We start from the raw sequence: 22,333 nt of genomic DNA, 5'->3' as shown, positions 1-22,333 counted from the left end.
CTTTCATCTTCACCACGCTCTCTTCTCGCGAAGTTGCATCGCATTTGAAAACCCCATTCACTCATCCTCGCACTCATCGACCCTGTGACCTCTTCTCGCGTGAGTCGCATCCATTCCATCATCCTCCTTGTCACCTTTGACAGCAAATAAACAGTTATGCTCACTTTACAGTGGACACGGAGATGTCTTACATCAGCTTCGCAAAGGATCACGGACCTCTCAATCTCGCCTACACTTATGCAGCATGTGTAATCATCCACGAGGAGATTGCTGTAGGTTCACTCCATGCTCATCAGAATTGAGTTAACGGAATGAACAGAAAACAAGTCGTCGGAAAGCACTCTGCATATACACTACCAGCGAACCAAAGGTCAAATCCAATATAATGCTGGCGGTAGCTCTCTACTGGGTGAGCTGGAGAGATGTCCTTGGTATAGAAGATACTCATTTCCAGCTGATTGTGGGACACATGGAACCTTGGACAGCCTTTTCACCTATCGCTACTTGGGAAGTGATGCCTTTCCGTGATGCTGGAAACGGTATCATGGATCATGGGCTGTCTATACAGGTTTGTTGCTCGCCCCTTGTGGATATGCTCAATTAATCGGCAGGAATGTCTGTACGGAATGCACAAAGCTATTCACCATGGCCTTGTGAATCTCAAGACTTTCGACCCACAATCTTATCAATACTTCGAGACCGTCGGGTGGGTCCTCCTGCTGTAATTGAGATGTCTCGCTGACGGTCAGGAACGGAGATCTGAACGTTATCGGACCTTTCATCCCTTTCGCTTCACCGATGGAAGAAGCATGGGCCATACCGACAGAAATCAAAGCCCGGCAACTGGCTCACAATCTGCGACGATCTGAGAGAAGGACAAGTTCTATTTCACAACCAGCTATGCCTACCTGGGCGCAGTTGTCCAAAGGAGTGGACACTGAACATTCCTTCAAATGTGTGATGAAGGTGTTCTCAGAGGAGAAAGTTGGTCTTGTGGTCCGTTTGAATGAAGAACTGTACGTCAACTCTCCTCGGCGGGCACAAGCTGATGATGAGATATGACCGTAAAAGGTTCCTCGACCAGGGTATGGAACATGTCGAGATGTACTTTGACGATGGCTCCAATCCCACCGACGCTATGGTTCGCGAGTTTATTCGTTTGTCCGAGACTGTCATCGAGAAGCAGGGCAGGAAAGTCGCCGTACACTGCAAAGCAGGTCTGGGTAGAACGGGTGTACTCATTGGCGGTCAGTTAAGCTGTCGAACGCTCTAGGCTAAGCTGATCCACAGCATACCTCATCTACAAATACAGCTTCTCCGCCCAAGAGGTCATCGGATTTATGCGCATCATCCGACCCGGAATGGTGGTGGGGCCTCAACAGCAATACATGCTATTGAACCAGATGAAATGGATCGGCTGGGTGAGTGGCGAACCCTCTGTGTTTAAAATCAGCTCACTCTTAGGCCGCCAGAGATCAGGCCTTGCGAGAATTGGCCGAAGTAAAGAGTGCAGCAGCAATCTTGGCCACCCCTCCTCTCGATCCAGAGCCTATTTTACCAACTTCCTCGTACCCTTCAAACTTTAGCACGGTCCAAGATTTCGTTGAAGAGACCACTATCGTTCACACCGAAAGAAGGACAGCATCTCGAGTACCATCACCGAGATTGACACCAGTCAGAGAATCTCGAATCACTCCGATCAAGGGAGGTGATGCCGCTGGCCAACCTAGGAAATCTCCCCTTCGTCCCGTCCAAGCGGAACAGATGGAGGTTGAACCCCAGGTCGAAGCCACAAATCCTCGTCCTCAGCACTCGCGACACTACAGCCGGGGTTCCATCGAGAATGCCCCTCACGCGACCGCTCCGCCCACATCCTCAGTATCAACGTCGTCCACTGGTTCAGTCAGAGGAACCAAACGAGGAGCCACCCGTGCTCCAGTCCCTCTCGTTCCCACATATTCCTCTGATCGAACTTTATCCCAAGCCTCTCTTCTAGCCCTGCGCATGCCGTCCAGTTCTATGCCCAGACCATCAAGTCTGATCAGTTTATCATCCGTCACTTCAGAATACGACGATCGTCCCAAGAAACGAACACAAACTTCACCTCTCAGTCACCACGGTCTCTCTTCTCCTCCACCTTCGCGTGAGAGCTCTCCTCTGGTTCTGGAACAAGTGAAAGAGGAACGTTCGAGTGACGAAAGATCAGTCAAGACTCCTAAACCTCAAGAGCCCCGATTGACCACTCCACCGAAATCCGCTTCTCCTCTGCCTGAAGTCCGTCGACCAGCTCCGGCAGTGATCGCTCAGACTCAAATCCCAACCAGAAAGTCTTTCCTTCCGGTCAGAAGAGCCGCTTCGGTTGTTAAACCTCCTAGACCGGTAGAAGTGACTTCCAGGGCTGAGGTATCTCCCACTCGACATGCCGTCACCGTACCGAGAAAGGAAAAGGAGAAGAGGAAAGGTTTGACACCACCGAAATTCGCGATGGACATGTTGGGACAATTCCGTCTGGGTTCTACTCCAAGTGAGTTTCCATAGCCCCTTTCTTCCGTCTTTCTGTGTCCTTCCGTCTGTATATCAGGTCTAGTCACTTTCTCTTCTCATATACTTTTCCGTCGTCGTCGATCTTCACTTTCATGCCCCAATTATCCCCTCGCCAGTCCGTCCATCGACCACTACAAAGTTTCCGTAAAGGAGAACGCTGATATTTAGCTCCCCATTCGTAAGGAAGCGAGGATAATCAAATTTATGCAAAAGAGGCAGCAGAGAGGGATCGTTTGGGAGAAATCATATCCTGATCCAACATTCTCTCGACGGGTATACGATGTTTTGACGACCATGTGATGACTTGCACGAAAAAGAATCCGATCCTATTTCCACAACAATCCGGCTCTAGTTGAACTGGTACAACACATTCACTCAATGTCTCACTCGCATTGTTCATGACATGCATATTTTCAGCACGACTCGACCATAATTTCATTCCACTGGTATTGACAGGTATTTGTTTGATACGTCGCAGACGCCCGCAGATGCACACTTCACAAACAGATGCATGACAAACTATTGACACTTTTCAAAAGTGATCAAACAATAGTCTTCAAAGGGTCTAATCATTGACATGAGGGTTGCGTTCTGCGCCCGCACTCGTTGCCAGGTCTTCCATCTCCTGATCTCGCCTATTCGTCTCGAGCAACTGATGATGAGCACCCCCTATCCTTTCTCCGCAATCGGGACAGTTGGCCTCTTCCTACTCCATCAGCAAGTGACCATTGTCCATTGAGGGGAACGGCTCACCATGGCTTGTCCACATTCTCCGATAGTGAATGTATGTCCTCGTGGGCACTGAAAGTCAGCTTCATGACTGATCAGTGCATGTGAAAAGTGATTTACCTGATAAAAACGTCCTCCGTATTCTGTCATGGGTCAGCTGACTGCCTTTCATAGTAATGGTGCACCACCAAAGTGACAATAAAGGAAAGGGAGGGTAAGCGGTGGGTCGAAGAGCGAGACGAAGAAACAGGATCATCAAAGATATGTATCCATAGTGAGGATAGGGAGTGAGGCAAGACGGACACTGACTGGGGCGATGATGACACCATGGAAACAACCAAGGGGGGAAGCCAAAGACTCACGCCACGATGCCTCAATTACCGCTCGGGCTATCTGTAATTTCTCCTCCGAGCTCACAGGAGAGTAGAACACTCCCGTCCGCAACGTTTCCACAAATGTAGACCATTCTTTCATGATTGTCATATACATTGGCCATACCTTCTCCTTCGCCCATTCTCGTAATTGATCATTTCCTCTCTCACCATCGACCATATCGTTGTAGACTTCGATAAACTTATCCCCCGCCGCTTGCCGAGCTTGCATTGCCTGCTCGGTTGCTTCCTGTCGAACTGTGGGATTCTTCCAGATACTGCGAGACACGTATTCTTCCGCATGAAAGCGACCCATTTGGAAACTGGTCTCGAGAACGATGAGCGCGGAAGACAGAGTGAGTCGGCAAGTTTCGGCTTCTTCACATAGACGAATCGCCAAAGACGCATCGCGTCGGGCACTTCGGAGCAAAGTGAGCGATAATACTCCAAACCGCCACTGACAGTCATTTCTGTTTCGTGCCAAATTCTGTCGGTGACGAGATGTTCCATCGGGGAGGGAAACACGTCCAATGGCGTCGGCAAAAGACTTGGCGACAGGAGCCAGCTTGAGACGTACTTTGATACTTTCCAACAAGGCCTCGATCTTGAACCGCGCCTCACCTCGAGGAAAGGGCGCCCCTACTCTTCTTCGAGCAGTCAACATTGCGGACTGAGTAGCGTCGCGGATCGTTGCAGTGTTGGGTGACTCCGACGTGGAAAGTTCCATTTCTTCATGGAAGGCGGACGTGAGTGCAGCTTCGTAGGCGGCGACATGCGGCAGACGTGCGTTGTTGACCATCCTCGCCAAGTTCCTGTAGAGTAGCATCGGACCCTCTACCGTTTTCTTCCATGCCACAGCGATCGGTCCGGTGATAGAAAAATACTTGCTGATCTCCTCGAAGAATATATTAGAAGGGACACAATTCATGGCGTCAGGCGCGAGACACATCTGTAGGTTGATGAGTTGCATGTTTGGTTGTTCAATATTTTTGTTGATGTTCACGCCGTTCATTGTTCGCGGGACAGACTGACACATTTGCACTAGGTCAATGTTCGCTACCGATTGACGTAGACGTGAGACGTCTCGTGCAGCGTTGGTGATAGCATGTTGTTCTTGTATGTCGATCAGGGCGCGTTTAGTGACTCTATTGTACCGAGGCGAAGAGATGGGACCCCGACAGTTTGGGCAAAGGGGACGTTCCTTGAAGCCAGGTTCGGGGAGTTTGGGCATAGTATATTCCCCAGATCTCGGGTCCGTCGAGTAGTGATCACCAAGGCCGGCAACGCCATCCAAACTCTCCACGGTGAAGACATGTCCACAGGTCAAAGTGATGAGTCGAGGCATTTCATCTTCGTCCAAAAGCATGGATAGAGTTGACTGCATGATGACATCCACAATGGAGTCAAGTTGATCTGCGTCGGCACATTGGGGACAAACTTGCAGGGCGCATGGTTCGCCGCAGACTGCTGTCAGTCACAACACGAGGTGGATTAGTGAATGCTCACTGGAAGGACATGGATGACCACAAGTCAGGACGGAAGTGCATTGCTCTTCACACGGCACACGGTCGCAAGGCTTCCGTCAACACACATTTGACTTATGGCGCTTATGAACTTACCATCGAGCATGGGAGATGGCACTGTTTGCCGTGTGCACACCGCCACATACAGGGCTCTTTGCCTGGAATGATCAGCCGTAAAATTTTCTCGTTATAGACAAGCTCACATGGATTGCAAGGTCTTTGACATGTTCCACGGCATCTTTGATGCGAGCAAGACTGCAAGCATGCCTCTTTGCACGGCGGATGCACATGTTTGGTCGAACAATCGCCCTTGCACGTGTGCTTGCAAATGTCAAGAATCTTCCCACAAGGATGCGAAGCGTGTTTCAGCCGAAGGATATGTTGACGACTGATATCTTCGAAGGGTTCTTGAGGTTCGCCCGCCAGATTGACGATAGGACCGTGAGACAGTTTCGGGCGAGGAAGATCTTTGTTAAGGCTTTGACAGGTCGAGCAATCCGCTTTGCAATTCCTGCCGCAGCAGTCGGTAGGCGTACCGCAGATCGCTTTGCATGGATAGCTGTTGACGTCGTCTCCCTTGGAATGAGTCAGTATCGTCCGTCATCCATAAGGAAATACTCACGCATCTCACGATACGAGAATGTTCGCCTAGATGGTCAACTCGGCAATACAACTTTGGAATGTCATACTCACATGAGGCGAACTTCTTCGAGACCATTTCATGACATTTAACGTGATCGAGAGAGCGTGTTTCCCAACTGCCTCATCAGCACTGTTCGAGATTCGAGGAGGGGACGCACCAGAGCAGGTCCACGATGTGACCGCATGGCAGCTCTACGTTCTTGCAGGGCAACTCACACTTGCCGCAATCTTCATAGCACCTCTTCTGACATGGGTGGCCGCAGGAGAGTAGACGGGTGCAACTGCTGCGACATTCTATCAAGCGATGTTCGAGATCGTCTGGATGGCACTGTCAGGTCAGCCGCAGCAACGTTTATCATTTCTTACCCACTTTTTGTCTGCAGAGATGGCCACAGGGCATCGACATCTCACTGTAGATGATCAGCGCACTCTTCGGGGGTTCACACGCACCATTGAAGTAAACATCCGCCTATGTCATCAGCAGATATTTCAAGAATGACATGTGGAACCCACCATCTGGGGATAATTGCTGGATCTGGCCCGGCTGGGAGGCATATCGTAATGTCTCGGGATGCCTTGCACATGCGATAGGCCAACCATTCCCCATGCAGTCGCTCTCACTAAGCTCGCCAATAATCGTCTCCCACATCGAACTTCTAGCTGCGAGCTGCGGAGCATTGCCCATGATGTAGAGACCGTGTTTGGCCCGAGACAACGCCACATTGGCACGATTGTTTGACTTAGGATCAGCTTGGAGTAGCAGGTATGAACAAGCCCACCTTGAGGAAGCCGATAGTCTGGGGGGTTAGACTATCTGCTTCGCCGGCATTACGGACAAGCGAGAGGATAACACTGACACAATCAGTCATGAATCATCGGCTGTGATTGTACGACTTACATCTTGGCCTCTTCACCTTGGAAATTATCAACTGTACGAAGCAACACCTGAAGATCAGTTCAAGTTCAAGACTGAGACCGTCGGCTCACCTGATGCGCGACCGCCACTTGCTTGACTTCGGGCTCACTATCTTCTTCTTCGCCAACCCTTCGATCAATCTCACGTTGATCCCGTTCGTCCATGATGACAGTGATATGACGACCAGCCAGCGCCTGCTTCATCTTCATGAGTTGTCTACACATCAGCTCTAATCCGGTTAGATGCAGACAGATTAAGCACCCGAGATAAGCACACTAGTGAAGGTCAGCAAAAACCCCGTCAACGACACTGTCATTACTGACCAAGATAACAATATCTCCTTCGCGCGTATACGATCCCTGCTTGAGGAAATACAGAGCGAGGTCGCACGCCATGGATACCTCATAGTCGTTAGACTTGCTCGCTCCCTCATCTCCCCCCTTGCTCTCGGGGTTGCGATGATCACTTGGGATCAGCTGACTATTCGATTCCGAGGCGGAAAAGTCACTGACAGGAAAAAGACGTTCTTCCCCATGCCGCGGACATCCGGGTACTGCGTGACAAGTTCATGATCCATGAGTCGCGGATAAAGAGTGTTTCTGTCATTTAGCAATGATCGCAGAAGTGAGAGCGGATCTCCTTCACCTGATCAGTGACGAAATCGTGGGCCGCATCCGTCTCTGTACCAAAAGCTGGCTCATCGGGAGACCACCAGAAGCAAGGCGTTCCATGAGAGAGACATCAAACCGATACAACTTCTCGCCGATGGAACTATCGACCGACAGCTCTGCTAGCGTCAGGTATACATCGCAGAGGTGAAGCTCACTCACCATAGCAGTTCACGTTGGGACGAAGCTGCAGAGGGTCGCCGATGGCTATCACGTGTTCAATACTTGGAAATAGAGTAGCCAGTACGTGGGCTTCCAGAACTTGTCCCGCCTCCTCGATGACGAGCACTTTCGGGGCAAATCCCTACATATCAGCCCTGTTTGTCCCAGCATGTCTATTGCCGAGACTCACTTTCAGCACGGCCGGTAGCTTGGCTGCACCAGTGGTGGTTGATCCAAGTAGTTTGACCTTGTTGAGTAAGGCCACTCGGATCTGACAGTCAGATGCGGCGACTTGCATTGTTAGGATCTGCTCACGTTGTCTCTGGCTTCGTCTTGTCGTTTCCGTGCATCTCGTGCCTACGGGTCAAACTTTGGAATTCCTCCAGGGCTTCTTCATCGATATCGTTCTTTGCCCGACGACCAAGCCAGTCAGCCAAGCGAACGCGCTCCTCGTACGAGAAACCCCAACAGTCGGTCGATTGCAGGAGAGCGTCCATGGGGCGAGTACCGGTAGGAATACCGGGGAGCTCGGTGAGAGTGAAAAATTCCAGAAAAGCGTCCTTGTCTCCGAGAGCCTGAGCCTCTGTTAAGAATGTGTCCTCTACCTCCGTCAAGACTGTGTCATCGATCTCTAGGAGGGACGACACGTCGCTGAGATCCGCATCGACGTCCGACTGGCCGGAGTCAAAGTCGTCCCAGTGTTCAACGTCCGGCGGAGTGTAGAAGAACGACCATCTGGCATCTTCCTCACTTTGTGGCACGATTGCCTCTGATTCGGAAGGCTCTGAAGTGGAGTCTGCAACGGAGAGTTCATCGAATCTATTGGTCGGGATAGGTTTGTTATCGAATGTCTTCTTTGCTGGTGGAGCGTTGAGAGTTCGCAGATGATCGAGATCGAGGCCGGCCTGCCAGAAGGCCCACAAAGATTGCGATGTGCGCTTCCTGCCTGCCGTCGACCACCCGTCAAGATCAGCCGAGTTGATATATAAAGCTCGGACGTATGCAGGGGGGTTATTGATACTGGCAAAGAGCGCTGGGTGGTCTTGTTGGAGATAGTGCCTGATTTGTTCTTCCGTTGCGTCGCTTCGAGTAATATTCTCGGACACTCGTTTCATTTGCTATCATCTATCAGCGCACTGGTAAAGATGTGAGTGCTTTCGAGCTTACCGCCTCCAAGTCCTTCATTTGGCCAGTGAACTTGCTCTTCTCAGTGTGCAAGGATGTCTTTCGCTGCGTGTGTTCGAGCGTCTCCAGGGAATACTGCGAAACAACTTCATCCTTGCTTCTTGACCCCAGCCGAAGCATATCCTTTGTCACGCCACTGTCGTGAGCAGCTCGCAAAATATGATCCAGGGCATGATTCGTAAAGGCCAGAAGGACAACAGGCCTGGCATTCAGTACGTGGGGGACCCTGACTCATGATGTATGGCACTCACCCAACATTGTTGTGGAATAACAGACGAAGCAGCTCGACTCCGGTGAAAGTCTGATGTGTCAATAGGTGTGTCATGGCATTGTGCTTCAGGGGTAGCCTTACCTTGCCAGTGCCAGGAGGACCTTGTATCAACGCAATTTCCCTCACGAGACAATCTAGGACCGCATCCGTTTGACTGTTCGGATCAGCGCTGCGGCCGTATCGTCAAAAGAAACCAACCTCCGGTCGAGTTTGCCCTGCTCATGCAGTATCTCCCTGGCTGTCGCAATTGACACCTGCGACGTAGGGTCCATGCTGCAAGTTTCTTCAGACCCGTCCTTGAGCATGCACGATAGATCCCACTTGAAACCCGGTATGGCGGAGTAGGCGGGCAGCTGAATATGCTTATCTTTTAGATCGCCGTGTTTGATATATTCTGCTAAAGGGAGACGAAGAGGGTCGGTCGTTTTGAGCACTTGCAGGAAGGGCCGGACCGCTTCGTAGAGGACGGGCGACTCCAGAAGAAGTCGGGTAGAACTTCGACTTTCTTCTCTACGTCGAAGCACTTCAGCGGCTCGGAAGCCATCCGCGGGATCAACGAACGCGAGGCCGAACTCGATTCCAGAAGAGCCGTGATGATCCACGCTCTTTATGGTAGTGGGAACTGCATGTTAGTGGGCGAGACGCCGAGTGAGAAAAGTTCGACTTGCATGATGTCAGAAGAGCCAAGCTGACGCTGGCCGGTACTCCGAGCTCTTTATGCACCAAAGCAACCAGACCACCCATCTGCAGCCTCTTCCCTTGATCCCAAAAGGTCTTACGGACAGAGGGATTATGGCTTCTCGCCGGACCTGGAGGTGCATCACCGCGCACGTAAACGACAAGACCGAATTTATGACTGAGATCTAGTGCTTGAAACTCGATGTGGGTTAGAACAGGCATCATTCTGCTTGTTAGAAGGGCATGCTTGTGGAGTTATGAAATGCTCACATCGAATCTGAGTCGGTGGTTTGCCCATTGTATCGCCCTCCGCGGGCGCGTACGAGGCGTGCGACTGCGTTTCAGTGGAAGTCTACGGAGTGGACGTACCCTTCGAGTCCGCGTAGGCTTCCGGCCCCAGATCAAGCTCTTTGAGGACTAGCTTAACACCAGTGCGCAGAGACGTTGTAGCGTCTGCCCGGAGCAGCCGAAATTGTATATCCAAGCTGATGTCAGCCCTCTATCGATGGCTTGTTACTCACATCTTCTCGATGCAGTCCTCGGGAAGATGGTGGTGAGCTCCGGGGAGATTAGCAGGCAGATATGCTTCCTCCTCGGACAGCAGCTCGGCGGTCGTCGGCGGAATTTGGATGTCAGCAATAGAGATATGATCTGTATGTCAGGCGTCTGATGATCGATGTACGAGAACGTACCGTTGTCATGTCTTGGACCGGTGCTACACAACGCTCCGGGACCTTCGTATTCTCTGTTGTATCAGATAGACCACTTTCAGGGGAAGATCGTACCTTGCCAGACCAGCTAGCACACCGAGAGATGGGACGAACGGTTGAGTCATAGGAAAGTCGTGTTCGTCTTTGGGTTTGAGGCATCTGCTAGCAACTTTAGCGAGTAGGTCAAGGTCGCCGCGGATCTTGTTGATGAAAAAGCTCTTCTCCTGAGGCAAGCGAGAGGTCAGCCTGTCTTGAAAGGTACCCCGCATGACCCGGTCTGCCCAGTCCTCAAAATGAGTGGTCAAACGATCAATGAACGAGGCCACCTCGGGGTGAGAGGTCGTCGCCGCCCGACAACGTTCGAAATATCTATTTGGTCAGTATGTCCAAAGAACTGAGTTTGAGTGCTCACTCGAGAAAGAGTATAGCGATTGGTTTGAAAACTTGAGCGCCAGAAACGATATGGACCACTTTGTGTCTCATGTACTGATCGGAATTGGGATCGTCGAAGTTGTTTGCGTCCATACAATCCTTGACATTTTCGTCGATGACTGTAATGACATGCTCGAGATTGTTCTCCACTAAGCCATAGAGCGCACTTGCATAAGAACATGCCGTCTCTCTATTGAATTACGACTTACTTCACATGGGCCAGGCTAGCAGACTTGATCACAGCTTCTGAGGTGAGATACTGATAATCAGCCATACAACACGAATCTACCGAAATGCTTACTCCGATTATTGCCATATACCTGCTCAGGAAATGCATGTCCTTGGGCTGAGAAACAGTTCGAACCACCGACGGCCAGCGAATTATCTCTCCCAAACGAAGGAGAGCCTCTCCAGGCACCTGCCGTCAGCCCGATTCGCTATATGATATTCAGCTCACTTTGGCAAGTGTCTTGAGGATATCTTGGCGGTCTTCATAGAGCTGATATCAGCGAGGTATGGCAAATGTGAAGTCCACTCACCAAATGTTCATTCAGGCTATTTGAAGCATTGATTGTGATGAGAAGCTCTTCTGCGATGGCAGCAGAGCTGACACGATTGCCTTCGACCAGCGCCATGCCGATGTTAGTTTTGACTTTGCCAGGAGTAAGCATCTTCGTGGGGAAGAGCAATAGGTCGGTTGCGGTCCCATTCATCACTTCGTATGTGGGGAATGACGGATCCGTCGCACGAGGAGAGTTTGACTTTGGGCTGACGAGTGACCAATTGTCGAGAGGACCACTGGAAGAAGATGCCTTGTGTCGCATGTCGAGACGTTCGTCGTGTTTAAATGTACAGTCGATGCCAAAGCGGCACGACCCGTTCCGATACGCTATACAAGGCTTCTTGCTGGGCAAGCGAGGGGTAATTGAGGATGACGAGCGATTACGGGAGGGATATTGGAGGCTGACGGGTGTTTGTTCGCCGACTTTAGAATGGCTGAATTCGCACTGGTCGCGACGTCGGCAGCCACCAGGCTTGTTGAGAAACTCACAAGGCTTGTTCCTATGTGACACCATATTTCTGAAAGTCTGCAGTGAGTATTCAGAAGTGAAGTGGCGAAGAGAGAAAAGATATTACCTGACACAGAGTATAAATGGGGGCCAGCTTGCAGGGGCGAGGATTCGAAAAGCCGCGCGGCCTATCGTCAGATCGCCATGAAGAGAATCTCTAGTGCGATATTCGTTTCTCCGAGCCGTATCCCTGGCAGACGAATCACGCTAGGATTTCAACTGTGACCCCAGAAAGTGCGATACCGGCATCGCGTGAGACAGGTCGACGACTTTAACTGGAAAACTCTACCCGAAGAGTAGCTGCCAGTCGATGAGCCCAGGGTGAGTAACGTGAGCGGTCTCAGAACTAGCCTGAAACGCCATTCTGAGGTTCCTTTGGAGCGAGGCCGGCAACAAGATGTTCATGGGCTGTCGCACTATTGAAATCGCCCCCTGTCAATGATAATGAGTAGAGTGATCAGTATACAAAATACCTGATCTAATGGTACGATGAGGCGTGAGGAAGGGTGAATCAGTGAGAAGAGTACGCACAGACACAATATCAGAAGAGGCATGACTTGAACGGAGAAGAAAGACAACGATCGCGAGGCACTTGAATAGCATGTGGTTTGGGATAAGATCAAGCAGAGACGTAGGTCTCTGAGATGCGCTGCTCGTGAGCGCGAAAACAACGGAGGGCAGAGGAAGCGGGCAGTAGAGAAGCGATCGATGATGTCAAGGTCTCAAGCCATCGACACTCACCTTATTGTCACTGCCTCCTGATACCCTGCTGTGCGCAGTGGATATAAGAGCGCTTCTATTCTATAACAACACAATCATTGTGGCATGTGTCATGGAGAAGAAGGACGAGCAGGACGAGGTGATGGTACAAGTAGCGTGGGAGGTGTGGTGTGAGTTGACGGAGAAGCGGCTATGTCCGCGTGTGGCGTTTTTTGATCGCCCGACCTTTTCCGATTCCTGCTATTCTACTTCCTGGTCGCCTAACTTTTCGTCATCTTCTTTCCCTTATCTCACTCCTTTTTACAAATGTACTCGGTCATATAGCTCCGCCTATCTCTTCTCTTCAACTCTTTAATCCTCTCCTATCGATCCACCGCTCTACTCATCATATTCGTACATGGAAGTCATCAAAACCCCCTCGGAGGGGTCTCGCGATCTACCCCCTTCCCTTGAGCTTGGTCAGCCTTCGGCGCCTAATCCTTCAGCGATGCAAAGAGCCACCGTTTACCTTCACCAAGAAGTCGATCCAAAGGCTTGTAATCCAGTCTCCATTTATGCTTGCTTTATCAATGGCTTCACTGCTGCCCCTACCTTTTCCGTGAGTGTAGCTAAGCTCTTGTTGATCATCAACTGACAGATCAGGCATGTTTCATCTGGTGCGGTTTTCAGACGTCAGTATCTGCTTGCTGTATCCATCAACTCATCACAATCATTAATCTCTCCTAGTTACAACGAGAGAGATAGGGAGAGAGGAGAATGTTTGCTCACGAATTAGAGGTAACGTAGCCCAACTCGGTCTCGCCCTTGCCCGTACTTTCGCTCCCACTCCTGAACGCACCTATGGCTTTCAGAAACCAGATCAACAAGCTTTCGTATCTCTGGCCGCCTTTCTCGCTGGTACAAGTCTCGGGCGCATAGGTGACCATATGGGTGCCCGGCGGCGGAGCTGGCTGTTTCTATCTGCGGCCATACAGGTCCTCCTCACCATCGCTGGAACACTCTGCGCCCACTTCTCCGAGCAGAATGGCGTTGCTTTGTGGGTGTTCCTCTTCACGGCATCCCCAAACCTTCACTCGTAAATCGCTCATGCTGATCGACAGGGATCGAGATCACCCTTCTTGGACTAATGCTCTTGGCATGCTCGCCCTCGCTTTTCTTTCGGCCACCATCGGTCTGCAGGGCATAGTAGGAAAACGTGTAGGATCACCTATGAATACGACTGTCGTGTAAGTACTTCCCCTTTGCCTCGCATCAAAACCACCTGCTGACCGAGCAGCTTGACTACGACCGTACGTTATCTTTCTCGTCAATGAGAATGTCTTGAGCTGACTTTCAGTGGGTGGAATTATTCAACGACCCTCTTCTTCTCTCTCTTCGCCCAACACCGTCCCGAGATATTCGAGCGGCGGGAGTGTTCATGGTTTTCGTCGGTTCCTTCTGTGCAAGGGCTATCTTACAGAGCCGTGCGGGATCTGCGGGGGCTCTGGGGGTGCTGGCGGGTCTGCGAGCATTACAGGCTGTATGGTGGATTTGTATTCGCCCTAAACCATTAAGCTAAAAGGCATGTTAAGAGGTTTAGACACATAGATCTTGGGATTTAGGTATGCAATCTTGTCCTTGTGACTTTTAGATGTCCTACCAATCCAATCGACAAGTCATCCACCCACTCACAGTGCAAACGCCTTACATGCACTGGTCGACCTCTTCCTCTTTCTACCTAAAATCCCTCCGTATGGCTGGCTGTGTCACGATCAATACTTATAGTGAAATCAACTCTCACTAGCAGAGTTGATATTGAGCCTTTCATGACGGTTTATGATTTCGGGCTCGCTACCCGGTCATGACAGGCTGGCTTCTACCACAAAATGATGGAGGAAGTAGCTCAGCAATCTTCACTCTGTAGCTCAGATCCATCTGCCGTACACTTTATAATCAGAGGTCAAAACTGGCATTCATATCATCAAACAGAAGGAATTACTTTCTGAGTTTAATCATGCTGAATTGTCTCAAGGCTTACAATACACACAGAGCGAAACACGGTAATGATAAGTACTTGTATATGGCCAATCCCATTGGCCAATCACTGAGAAAGGGTGGATGATTGAGCTGATGGTTGTTCGTGGGAGGCCAGGCACTCAGTCACTGCGTCGGTCAAAGGAAAGAGGGAGCTACCGTGACTCTTGATGAAAAAGTAAACTCGATTTTCACATTGTGGGAGTTGTTCAAGCGTGATGGCTGAGGGTGCTGGAACCGCACTACCCTGTCCCGATAGCAACTCTTCAATGCGCAAGGCTTGGTCTATCCAGAGGGGGGGCAGTGCACGGTAATTTGGTCTGTACTGACTGGCGGCGGGGAGATCAAGAGCCCCAGCAAGCTGACGGACAGATTGAGCAAACTCAATCACCCCGTCACAATGCATTCCCGCTGTGTCTCCCGAAACTGGAGTGGTTGCATTTTGAATGTAGGGTGCCACTAGGTGAAACAGTGAAAAATCATTCAGTTCTAGAGACCAACGAAGTATCTGACTGCCAGTCGAAACGGTAGAGTCAGGTGAAAGGGTGACATTCAAGGTCTTCAGCTGTGCATCAAACTTATCGGCCATCCGAGTGTATCGTTCGGCTTCATCTTTGTGATGAGTGGAGCCATTGCGTGATGGATAGAATAATTTCTGATGGCACGCGGCAATCCCCTGGGCTGAGTGGAAAGCCCTTGTCAGAAGCTTGATGCCTTCTTGTCGGGTGTTGGTGTCCAGGTCACCCCACGGAAGAGCCGGGGGCCCGGACGTACGTGTATAGGGAGGGGCGTCATGACATGTATAATCAGGGAGAACTTCAGGGGCTTCATAAGGAGGCGGCTGGTCCCCCATTTGGTATGTCCAATGTGAGAGGTGGGTGGGCAATGAATGCAGAGAGTAGATCAGCTATTAGTTTTTACTTATACTGTTGCATAGCTTGGTTGTCTTCTCACTCATTTCACATAGAATTTTCTCATGACTCCACCAGTCTTCCTTGGCAGAGACCAGCATAGCATTCTAAAGTGTGTGGGAAACAAGCTTCTACACTTCATAGGTTGGATACCCCTCCTCCGCTACCCCATCGGGATATCGTCCTCGGTCTCACGTATCGCCTCGTCCTCGTTCTCACGTATCGCCTCGTCCTCGTTCTCACGATCTCATCACGTACAGCCCCTAGCATAGCATCGATTGGAGCTCGGTGGAGATCGAATCGTCCGTCGAGGATGAGGCGATACGTGAGACCGAGGATGAGGCGATACGTGAGAAAGATGAGAAGCGAGCCGCGACTACAGGAAGGGCGGCGACGGAAGGAAGACGAGCCGTGGGTGATAGTGAGGGCCCCAAGGCCCATGGACAAAACTTGGTGGGGGGAATTCCCCTGCTGAGAGACTGAGATAATCAGCGACAGTCTAGCTTAGCACCGATATGAGGGGACTAATGGGTAGCGGTGAAACAATCTATAAAAGATCGATAGGCATTGAGTTCTGGGTGAGAGGCCATGTTGTTAAAGTATATCAAATTGATATGTTTGGTAAGGTGAAGACGGAAAATCGATAGATGATGATAGTACGATTTGGAAGTAGTACTGGGGAAGAAGAAGAAGTGGGCCGAAGTACCGAGTATTTAGTATAACTAACACGACTGCTTGTCGTCAGGGCACTGGTAACCTCGCATAACGATGTGTCTCAGCAACAACAAACACCATGACGACAATCAAAATTCCCACGCTACGTGTCTCACATTTATATAAGTTAGGGATACGCTGACAAACTTTGTTGAGGTTTGAAGTGCCCCAAAACCTCTGTCTCACACACAACGTAATCATTGCTGGTAACGACAAGCAACCACGGCAAACCTCAGTGAAGCTAGCTGTCCCATCACCAGTGAACAACGGTACCACCTATCAACAACCGGTGTTTTGGCTATTAATCTTGTGTAACCCGCTGAGTGTCTTTTCATCATTACACTAGCATGCCAACCTGTCAAATTGACAGGCCCGTCTCCCGCCTCTCGAGTCGACTCTGTGCACCCGTAAATCTGTTGAATCTATACACACATACTTCTAGCTTGGGAATCCGTTATTTGTGAACCTCAATTGTGGCTATCTCCCTCTTCTCACCTTTATCGTCTCGCTTCTTGTGTTTGCCAACCTGTCAAATTGACAGGCCTGTCTCCTGCTTCTCAAGCTAAATCCATGAACCCGTGGCCTCTTCTTTCCTCTCTCTCTCTCTGTAGCTTGTAGGTAGTGAATGTAGTGGTTGTGACAACCTGATTTCCTTCTCTCTCTCTCTCTCCACGCCCTCGTTTACCGTCTTGCTTTTGGCGTGCGGGCGTCGCCGCTAGCCACGTGGTTTATCCCCCCAAGTTGTCTTGACATCATCTGTTATTATAATAGATGCATAGTAAGCACACAAGGACATCCACACCTAAGGAGGGGGCGACTGTCACGAACCATGTGTGACATCCCTGACAACCACCATCACCGACCCTCCTTTCACCATCACCAAACCCCTATCCACCGTCAACCAGCACCATCCGAACCACTGAGACCTAGGGGACATGTCACGCCTGCGGGTAGACTGTGGTTGCAAAGTACTGCCTTGGGTACTGAAGGGTTTTAGTCTCTGGCTCGTAGAGCTTGATGACTGCCTTAGGTACTGAGGGTACTGAGGGTACTGAGGTGTTGGGTTAGAACCAACTAGATGACTTTCATAGATGAAGTTCAACTTCAAGATGAAGATACATTGCTGAAAAAAGAGGGGGGAGATGTGCTCCCTTTATACCCTTCAAAACTAAAGTAGGTGTACTAAATAAAAAAACGTGTGAGGGATTTTCTAGCCAATCACATAAATGCCTCAAAGTGAGTGCACCGCGGAAAACTAATTCCAGCCAATCACATAAATGCCTCACTGCTAAACTGCTGAACCTTCCAGGCTTCAGCCAATCACGTAAATGCCTCACTGCTGAACCGCTAAATACCATGACTCATATTTTCCTTCAATCCTTATCACAGTTCCTAGCATGAGTCATATTTCCTTATCACTATTCTGAGCATGAGTCAGAATTCCTTATCACTATTCATGACAGGACATTTGTCACGACAACCCCACCTGGCGGAGAACTACGGCAAAGTTAGGAGACCGAGGGAGGCAGAGCAGAGTGGAGGAAGTTAGGCAAAGTGCGGCTAAGTTGGCGGAGTAGAATGTCGGAGATATGGCGAGGTACGGCGAGGTTGGACGAAGAGGACTAAGCGTGAGGCTATGCAGGAGTTGAGGGACATTCTATGAGAAGAGAGGAGAGGTATGGATCATTTACAGATCGCTGAACTTCTTCAGTGATCCTTGATTGCTGTCAGTAGTGAAAGATAGATAGAGATAGCTACATTCAAATCGGGATACATCGCCATCAGTAGAACAAAACCACAGTTAGGATAACTACGCCGAAGTACGCCGTAGTTACACCCCTTTCAACATCTGCGCCCTCCTGGTCGGGTGAGACATTGACTCAGAATTGTCAAGTTAGCCAAGGTTCGTTGACCGTTGGTCAGCTAGAGAGAAGTTATTTGACGGCTGTGACAAATGGTTAGCAGCTATGACCGTAGTTGCCCTTGGTGCTGCAGATATGCTGGACGTACAAGGGGTGTCATGAATCAAGAATCATGACCTAGTATCGTTATGGACTTAGAATTAGTGACTCATGATTAATTAGGAATTGATAAGTAATTAAGGAACTGCAACACAAACTGTAGTGCAGAATGTAGTGCAAACTGTATTACAGATATTGTGGACCAACTGTAGGACAGTTGGTAGAACCAAGTCTTGTCTGCAGTGCCATTGCACTACAGATGGTAACTAGTCAACAAGTATATAAACCCATAGTTCCAGTATCTTCTTCAGCAATGAATCTCCTTTTTCTCTCTTCCCTTTTCTAACCTTTTCTCGATCATCCCCCTGGGTAAGAGAGTAAGAGACGTCACTCAGTTGGTTCTAACCCAACACTCTCAGTTCTCTCAGTATCAACACAGTCATTCCGTCCTACGAGCCAGAGACTAACCCCTTCAGTATCCAAGGCAGTCCCTTCGTTATTGCAGTCTAACCGTAGGCGTGACAAGGGGTCATCATTCGTCAGTTTCTCCATCAAATTCATCTTTTAACCCGGAACTTATCAAAGAAAAGTTCTCATATTGGATCTGCTACTCATAGTTTACTCCTCCAATGGAACAAACTTCTTCTCCGCACTGGCCGCCACGCTATCTTCGGCCAAAAGTTCTGGGGAGAGATCAATGATACCATCGGGCAAAAAGAGCGTGATCTGACTGGTGTTGCGGTTGCTGGGCCCAGCACTCAAGGGCTGAGGGACAAGGTTCGTGTGGCTAGTGAGACGTTCTGGGATGCTAACTGGAGAATGAGAAACGTTGTGAGAAACAATCCTTTGTTAGTGGTAGCCCGTGAAGAGCTTACTGATATGGAGGGGGCCCACTCATGGTGGGCTGATAGTGCAAGATGGAGTTGTGAGAAAGGAAAAGAGAAAATGGTGATGGACGATATTGACACTCTTGTAGATGAAGAGAAAAATAAAACTTAGCGATTGTATAACTTCTTGTCCCATGTATCAGTCTTGCGTAGTCCCTAAGTTTGTCAAGCACGACCTTGACAAACTAAATCTTCCTTCGGTTTCTCAGGGTATTGTTCATGGAACTCTGTAAGAATTTCATCTGCACCATCAACATTTTCCTTTGGTTCCCAAAAGACAGCATCATCAGTTCCTTCAAATCCCAACCACTCTACTAAATACTCGACCTTCCCAGATTTCCTATTTATTCCAGAGTCTAGAATATTCTTGACTTCCCATGACTCTCCTTTGTCATCAACCTCAACTGGATGAGGAAGTTCTGCCTCTTGTCCCACAAAGTTTGTTGGTTGGAACTTCCTTAACAACGACACATGTAACACATCATGACGCTTAGCCATCGAGGCTGGTAACTTCAATCTACACGCATGAGTACCAATACGTTCAATAACTTTGTACGACCCTGCCTGTTTAGCATCTAACTTCTTACTAGGTCTCTTAGTTCTAATATTCTCAAGAGATAACATTACTTTGCTTCCAACTTCAAAAGGCGGTGTTTTTGAGTGCTTTTGATTATACCCTTCTGAGTACCTCTCATTTGCCAGCTTGACGCCTTCGATACATTGTTTATGTATCTCCTGCAGATCAGTAACAACTGCTTGAGCAACAGGAACTTCTACTTCTGGTTCCTTAATCTCATCTGTCCATCGTGGGTGATACCCCAAAGTTTGCAAAGAACGGGCTCATCCCAATAGCTGAATGAATCGTATTATTATATGCAAAGCTAGCCTTTGATAATAACCTTGCCCAATCGTCCTGCTGATAACAAGGGAATACTTGTAGATACATTTCCAAAGCTTGGTTTGTTCGTTCAGTCTGTCTGTCAGTCTGTGGATGATATACAGTGGAAAGATCTAGTCTTATACAAAGACTAGCAGTAAGATCTTTCTAGAACTTTGAGGTAAACTTCGCTCCTCTATCGGAAACTATTCCTTCTGGCAGTCCATGCTGAGCCACCACATGTTCTATTACCAGATCCGCTAACCCCGCAGCTGTGAGGTTTGTTGTTGTTGGTAGGAACATTGCCCATTTTGTCAACCGGTCCACTACAACCAAAATTGAGTTGAAACCATTTGACTCCGGAAGTTCTTCAACAAAGTCCATTGAAATACTAGACCAGGGCTTCTCCGCTACTTCCAATGTCTTCAGTGTTCCTTGAGGTTTTTGTCTGTTTGTTTTAGCCCTCTGACAAACCACACAACCTCCAACGTAATCTTCCACATCCTTCCTGACTCCATTCCAGATGCAATCTCTAAGCACTAATTCTAATGTCTTCGTGACCCCAGGATGACCGGCTAATATCAAATCATGTCTGGAGTTTAGAATCTTCACTTGAATCTCCTCAATATTTGGAACATATACCCGTCCATCAAATCATAGCAAGCCTCTTACCAACCACGACAGAGTCATGAACATCCCATGTTGTGACCGTCGTCAAAATTCTTTGACTTGCCTTGGCTCCTAATGATCAGCTTTACATCTGGGGTGAGAACACTCAGTGCAGATTACTGCTAACATTCCCTCCCAAACTTCGTTTAATTCTTCATCTACTTTGTATCACGTAACGATGTCCTTGCCTTCAATTCGATCTTCCTCCCTAACTTCTTTTGTTCCTTACAATGCCCAGAGCATATGCCCCAGGCTTGATTTGGTAACATCTTTCCAGTCAAACTTTGGCAATCCCTGTATGAAGTTCTCCTTCTGTTCGGTTGTTATTCCTTTTATCCCAGGATGATAGTCCGATCGTCGTGACAAAGCACCTGGCAGTGTTGCTTGCTTCCCGGGACGGTAAACCATTGTAAATCTGAAGTTAGCCAGTTCTTCTACCCACCTACCTTGCCTAGGATTCAATTGTTTTGGGGCCATCCAATATGTCAGATAAAGATGATCTGTCAAGACCTTTGTTTCTACCTGTAGTAATAAGTGTCTCTTCCTCCTGAAACCTTCGACTTTTGACAACAACTCCTTTTCCCCCGTAGTATAATTCAACTCAGCACCCTTAAAAGCTCCCGATTCTATAGCCACAGGATGTGCCCTACCTTCTTTATCAACCTGTGAGATAATATATCCCCATCCAAAGAACAAGGCATCTGCCTGCATGATCGTTTGCAAAGATGTGTCGAAATGAGCTAGTACTGGAGCTTCACATAACTTCTTCTTCAGCACTCTGAACACCTCCTCTTGCTCAGTTCCCCATGTGAAGCTTACATCCTTGCGAGTAAGGTCGTTCAGAGGCTTCGCGAGTTTCGAGAAGTTCGGGACGAATTGTCGATAGTAGCTAACCATCCCCATGAACCCTCGGGATTCTCGTAGATTCTTAGGTCGAGGAAAATCCTGTACAGCAGCAACATATTCTGGGTTTGCCGAAATGCCTGATTTTGAAACCACGTACCCAAGAAAAACTACCGAAGTTCGTTTGAACTCACACTTAGCCGCCTTCACAAACAATTTAGCTTCCCTAAGTCTTTGAAATACCTTAACCGTACATCTCCTAAGTTCCTCCTTAGTCTTAGCATAAATCAGAATGTCGTCGATGTACACTATGACTCCCTCCCCTAGTAAATCCCTGAAGATGTCGTTCAGGAAGTGCTGGAACACAGCAGGCACATTTCGTAGACCATCCCTAACTACTAATGATTCGTACATTCTGTACTGTGTACGAAATGCTGTCAAGTATTCATATCCTTCAGCGATTCGTAGCAATTGGTATGCCCCCATCAAGTCGAGTTTCGTAAAATAGTTTGCTGTACCTAATTGTCACAAACTACGTCGTAACATCCCTGACAACCGCCATCACCGACCCTCCTTTCACCATCACCGACCTTCCTTTCACCATCACCAACCTACGGTGAAGTTACAAGAACCAAGAGGGTATTATTTGTCACGATAACCCCGCCTAGCGGAGAACTACGGCAAAGTTAGGGGAAGGGAACCGAGAGGGAGCAGAGCAGGGGAAGTTAGGCAAAGTTAGTCAAAGTGAGTGGAGTAGGACGTCGGGGATATGGCGAGGTACGGCAAAGTTGAACGAAGAGGACTGAGCGTGAGACAGTGCAGGAGTTGAGGGATGTT

The 22,333-nt window shown here is 49.1% G+C and overlaps 4 protein-coding genes across 4 annotated transcripts; 2 read left to right on the top strand and 2 right to left on the bottom strand.

Moving 5' to 3' along the window:
• Positions 1–152: 152 nt before the first annotated feature.
• TREMEDRAFT_25011 (uncharacterized protein) lies at positions 153–1,586 on the top strand (the record flags this gene model as incomplete). Its single annotated transcript, XM_007000506.1, has 8 exons — positions 153–272; positions 320–409; positions 455–568; positions 612–706; positions 750–880; positions 932–1,016; positions 1,057–1,247; positions 1,291–1,586. Coding segments are annotated over 8 exons (1,122 nt in total), but the record flags the coding sequence as incomplete, so codon positions are not given.
• Positions 1,587–3,109: 1,523 nt separating this feature from the next.
• TREMEDRAFT_59181 (uncharacterized protein) lies at positions 3,110–11,655 on the bottom strand (the record flags this gene model as incomplete). Its single annotated transcript, XM_007001487.1, is given in 37 exon segments — positions 3,110–3,250; positions 3,298–3,345; positions 3,583–5,108; positions 5,264–5,325; positions 5,371–5,476; positions 5,515–5,743; positions 5,790–5,815; positions 5,861–5,925; positions 5,968–5,999; positions 6,026–6,103; positions 6,180–6,219; positions 6,260–6,278; positions 6,323–6,548; positions 6,589–6,661; positions 6,708–6,754; positions 6,797–6,919; positions 7,049–7,190; positions 7,238–7,324; positions 7,552–7,697; positions 7,746–7,826; positions 7,871–7,887; positions 7,917–8,673; positions 8,723–8,942; positions 8,992–9,041; positions 9,093–9,165; positions 9,210–9,616; positions 9,705–9,867; positions 9,960–10,023; positions 10,059–10,174; positions 10,211–10,340; positions 10,382–10,434; positions 10,475–10,768; positions 10,812–11,021; positions 11,041–11,090; positions 11,133–11,249; positions 11,289–11,330; positions 11,371–11,655. The coding sequence occupies 37 exon segments, from the start codon at positions 11,653–11,655 to the stop codon at positions 3,110–3,112; spliced, it is 6,345 nt and encodes a 2,114-aa protein (XP_007001549.1).
• A 1,350-nt stretch (positions 11,656–13,005) lies between these two features.
• On the top strand, positions 13,006–14,243 carry TREMEDRAFT_37110 (uncharacterized protein). Its single transcript, XM_007000806.1, has 6 exons — positions 13,006–13,219; positions 13,264–13,292; positions 13,397–13,657; positions 13,722–13,847; positions 13,898–13,910; positions 13,958–14,243. Exons 1-6 carry the CDS (start codon positions 13,019–13,021, stop codon positions 14,177–14,179), a joined length of 852 nt encoding a protein of 283 aa, XP_007000868.1. The 5' UTR covers positions 13,006–13,018; the 3' UTR covers positions 14,180–14,243.
• Positions 14,244–14,701: 458 nt separating this feature from the next.
• On the bottom strand, positions 14,702–15,487 carry TREMEDRAFT_59179 (uncharacterized protein; the record flags this gene model as incomplete). The annotated part of the gene is made up of 1 exon (XM_007001486.1): positions 14,702–15,487. The coding sequence occupies one exon, from the start codon at positions 15,485–15,487 to the stop codon at positions 14,702–14,704; it is 786 nt and encodes a 261-aa protein (XP_007001548.1).
• Between the last annotated feature and the right edge of the window lie 6,846 nt (positions 15,488–22,333).

Source organism: Tremella mesenterica (assembly GCF_000271645.1).
Source record: "Tremella mesenterica DSM 1558 unplaced genomic scaffold TREMEscaffold_1, whole genome shotgun sequence".
NCBI lineage: Eukaryota > Fungi > Basidiomycota > Tremellomycetes > Tremellales > Tremellaceae > Tremella > Tremella mesenterica.
Note: the sequence above shows the minus strand (reverse complement) of the source record. Positions and strands in the feature narration are given on the sequence as shown.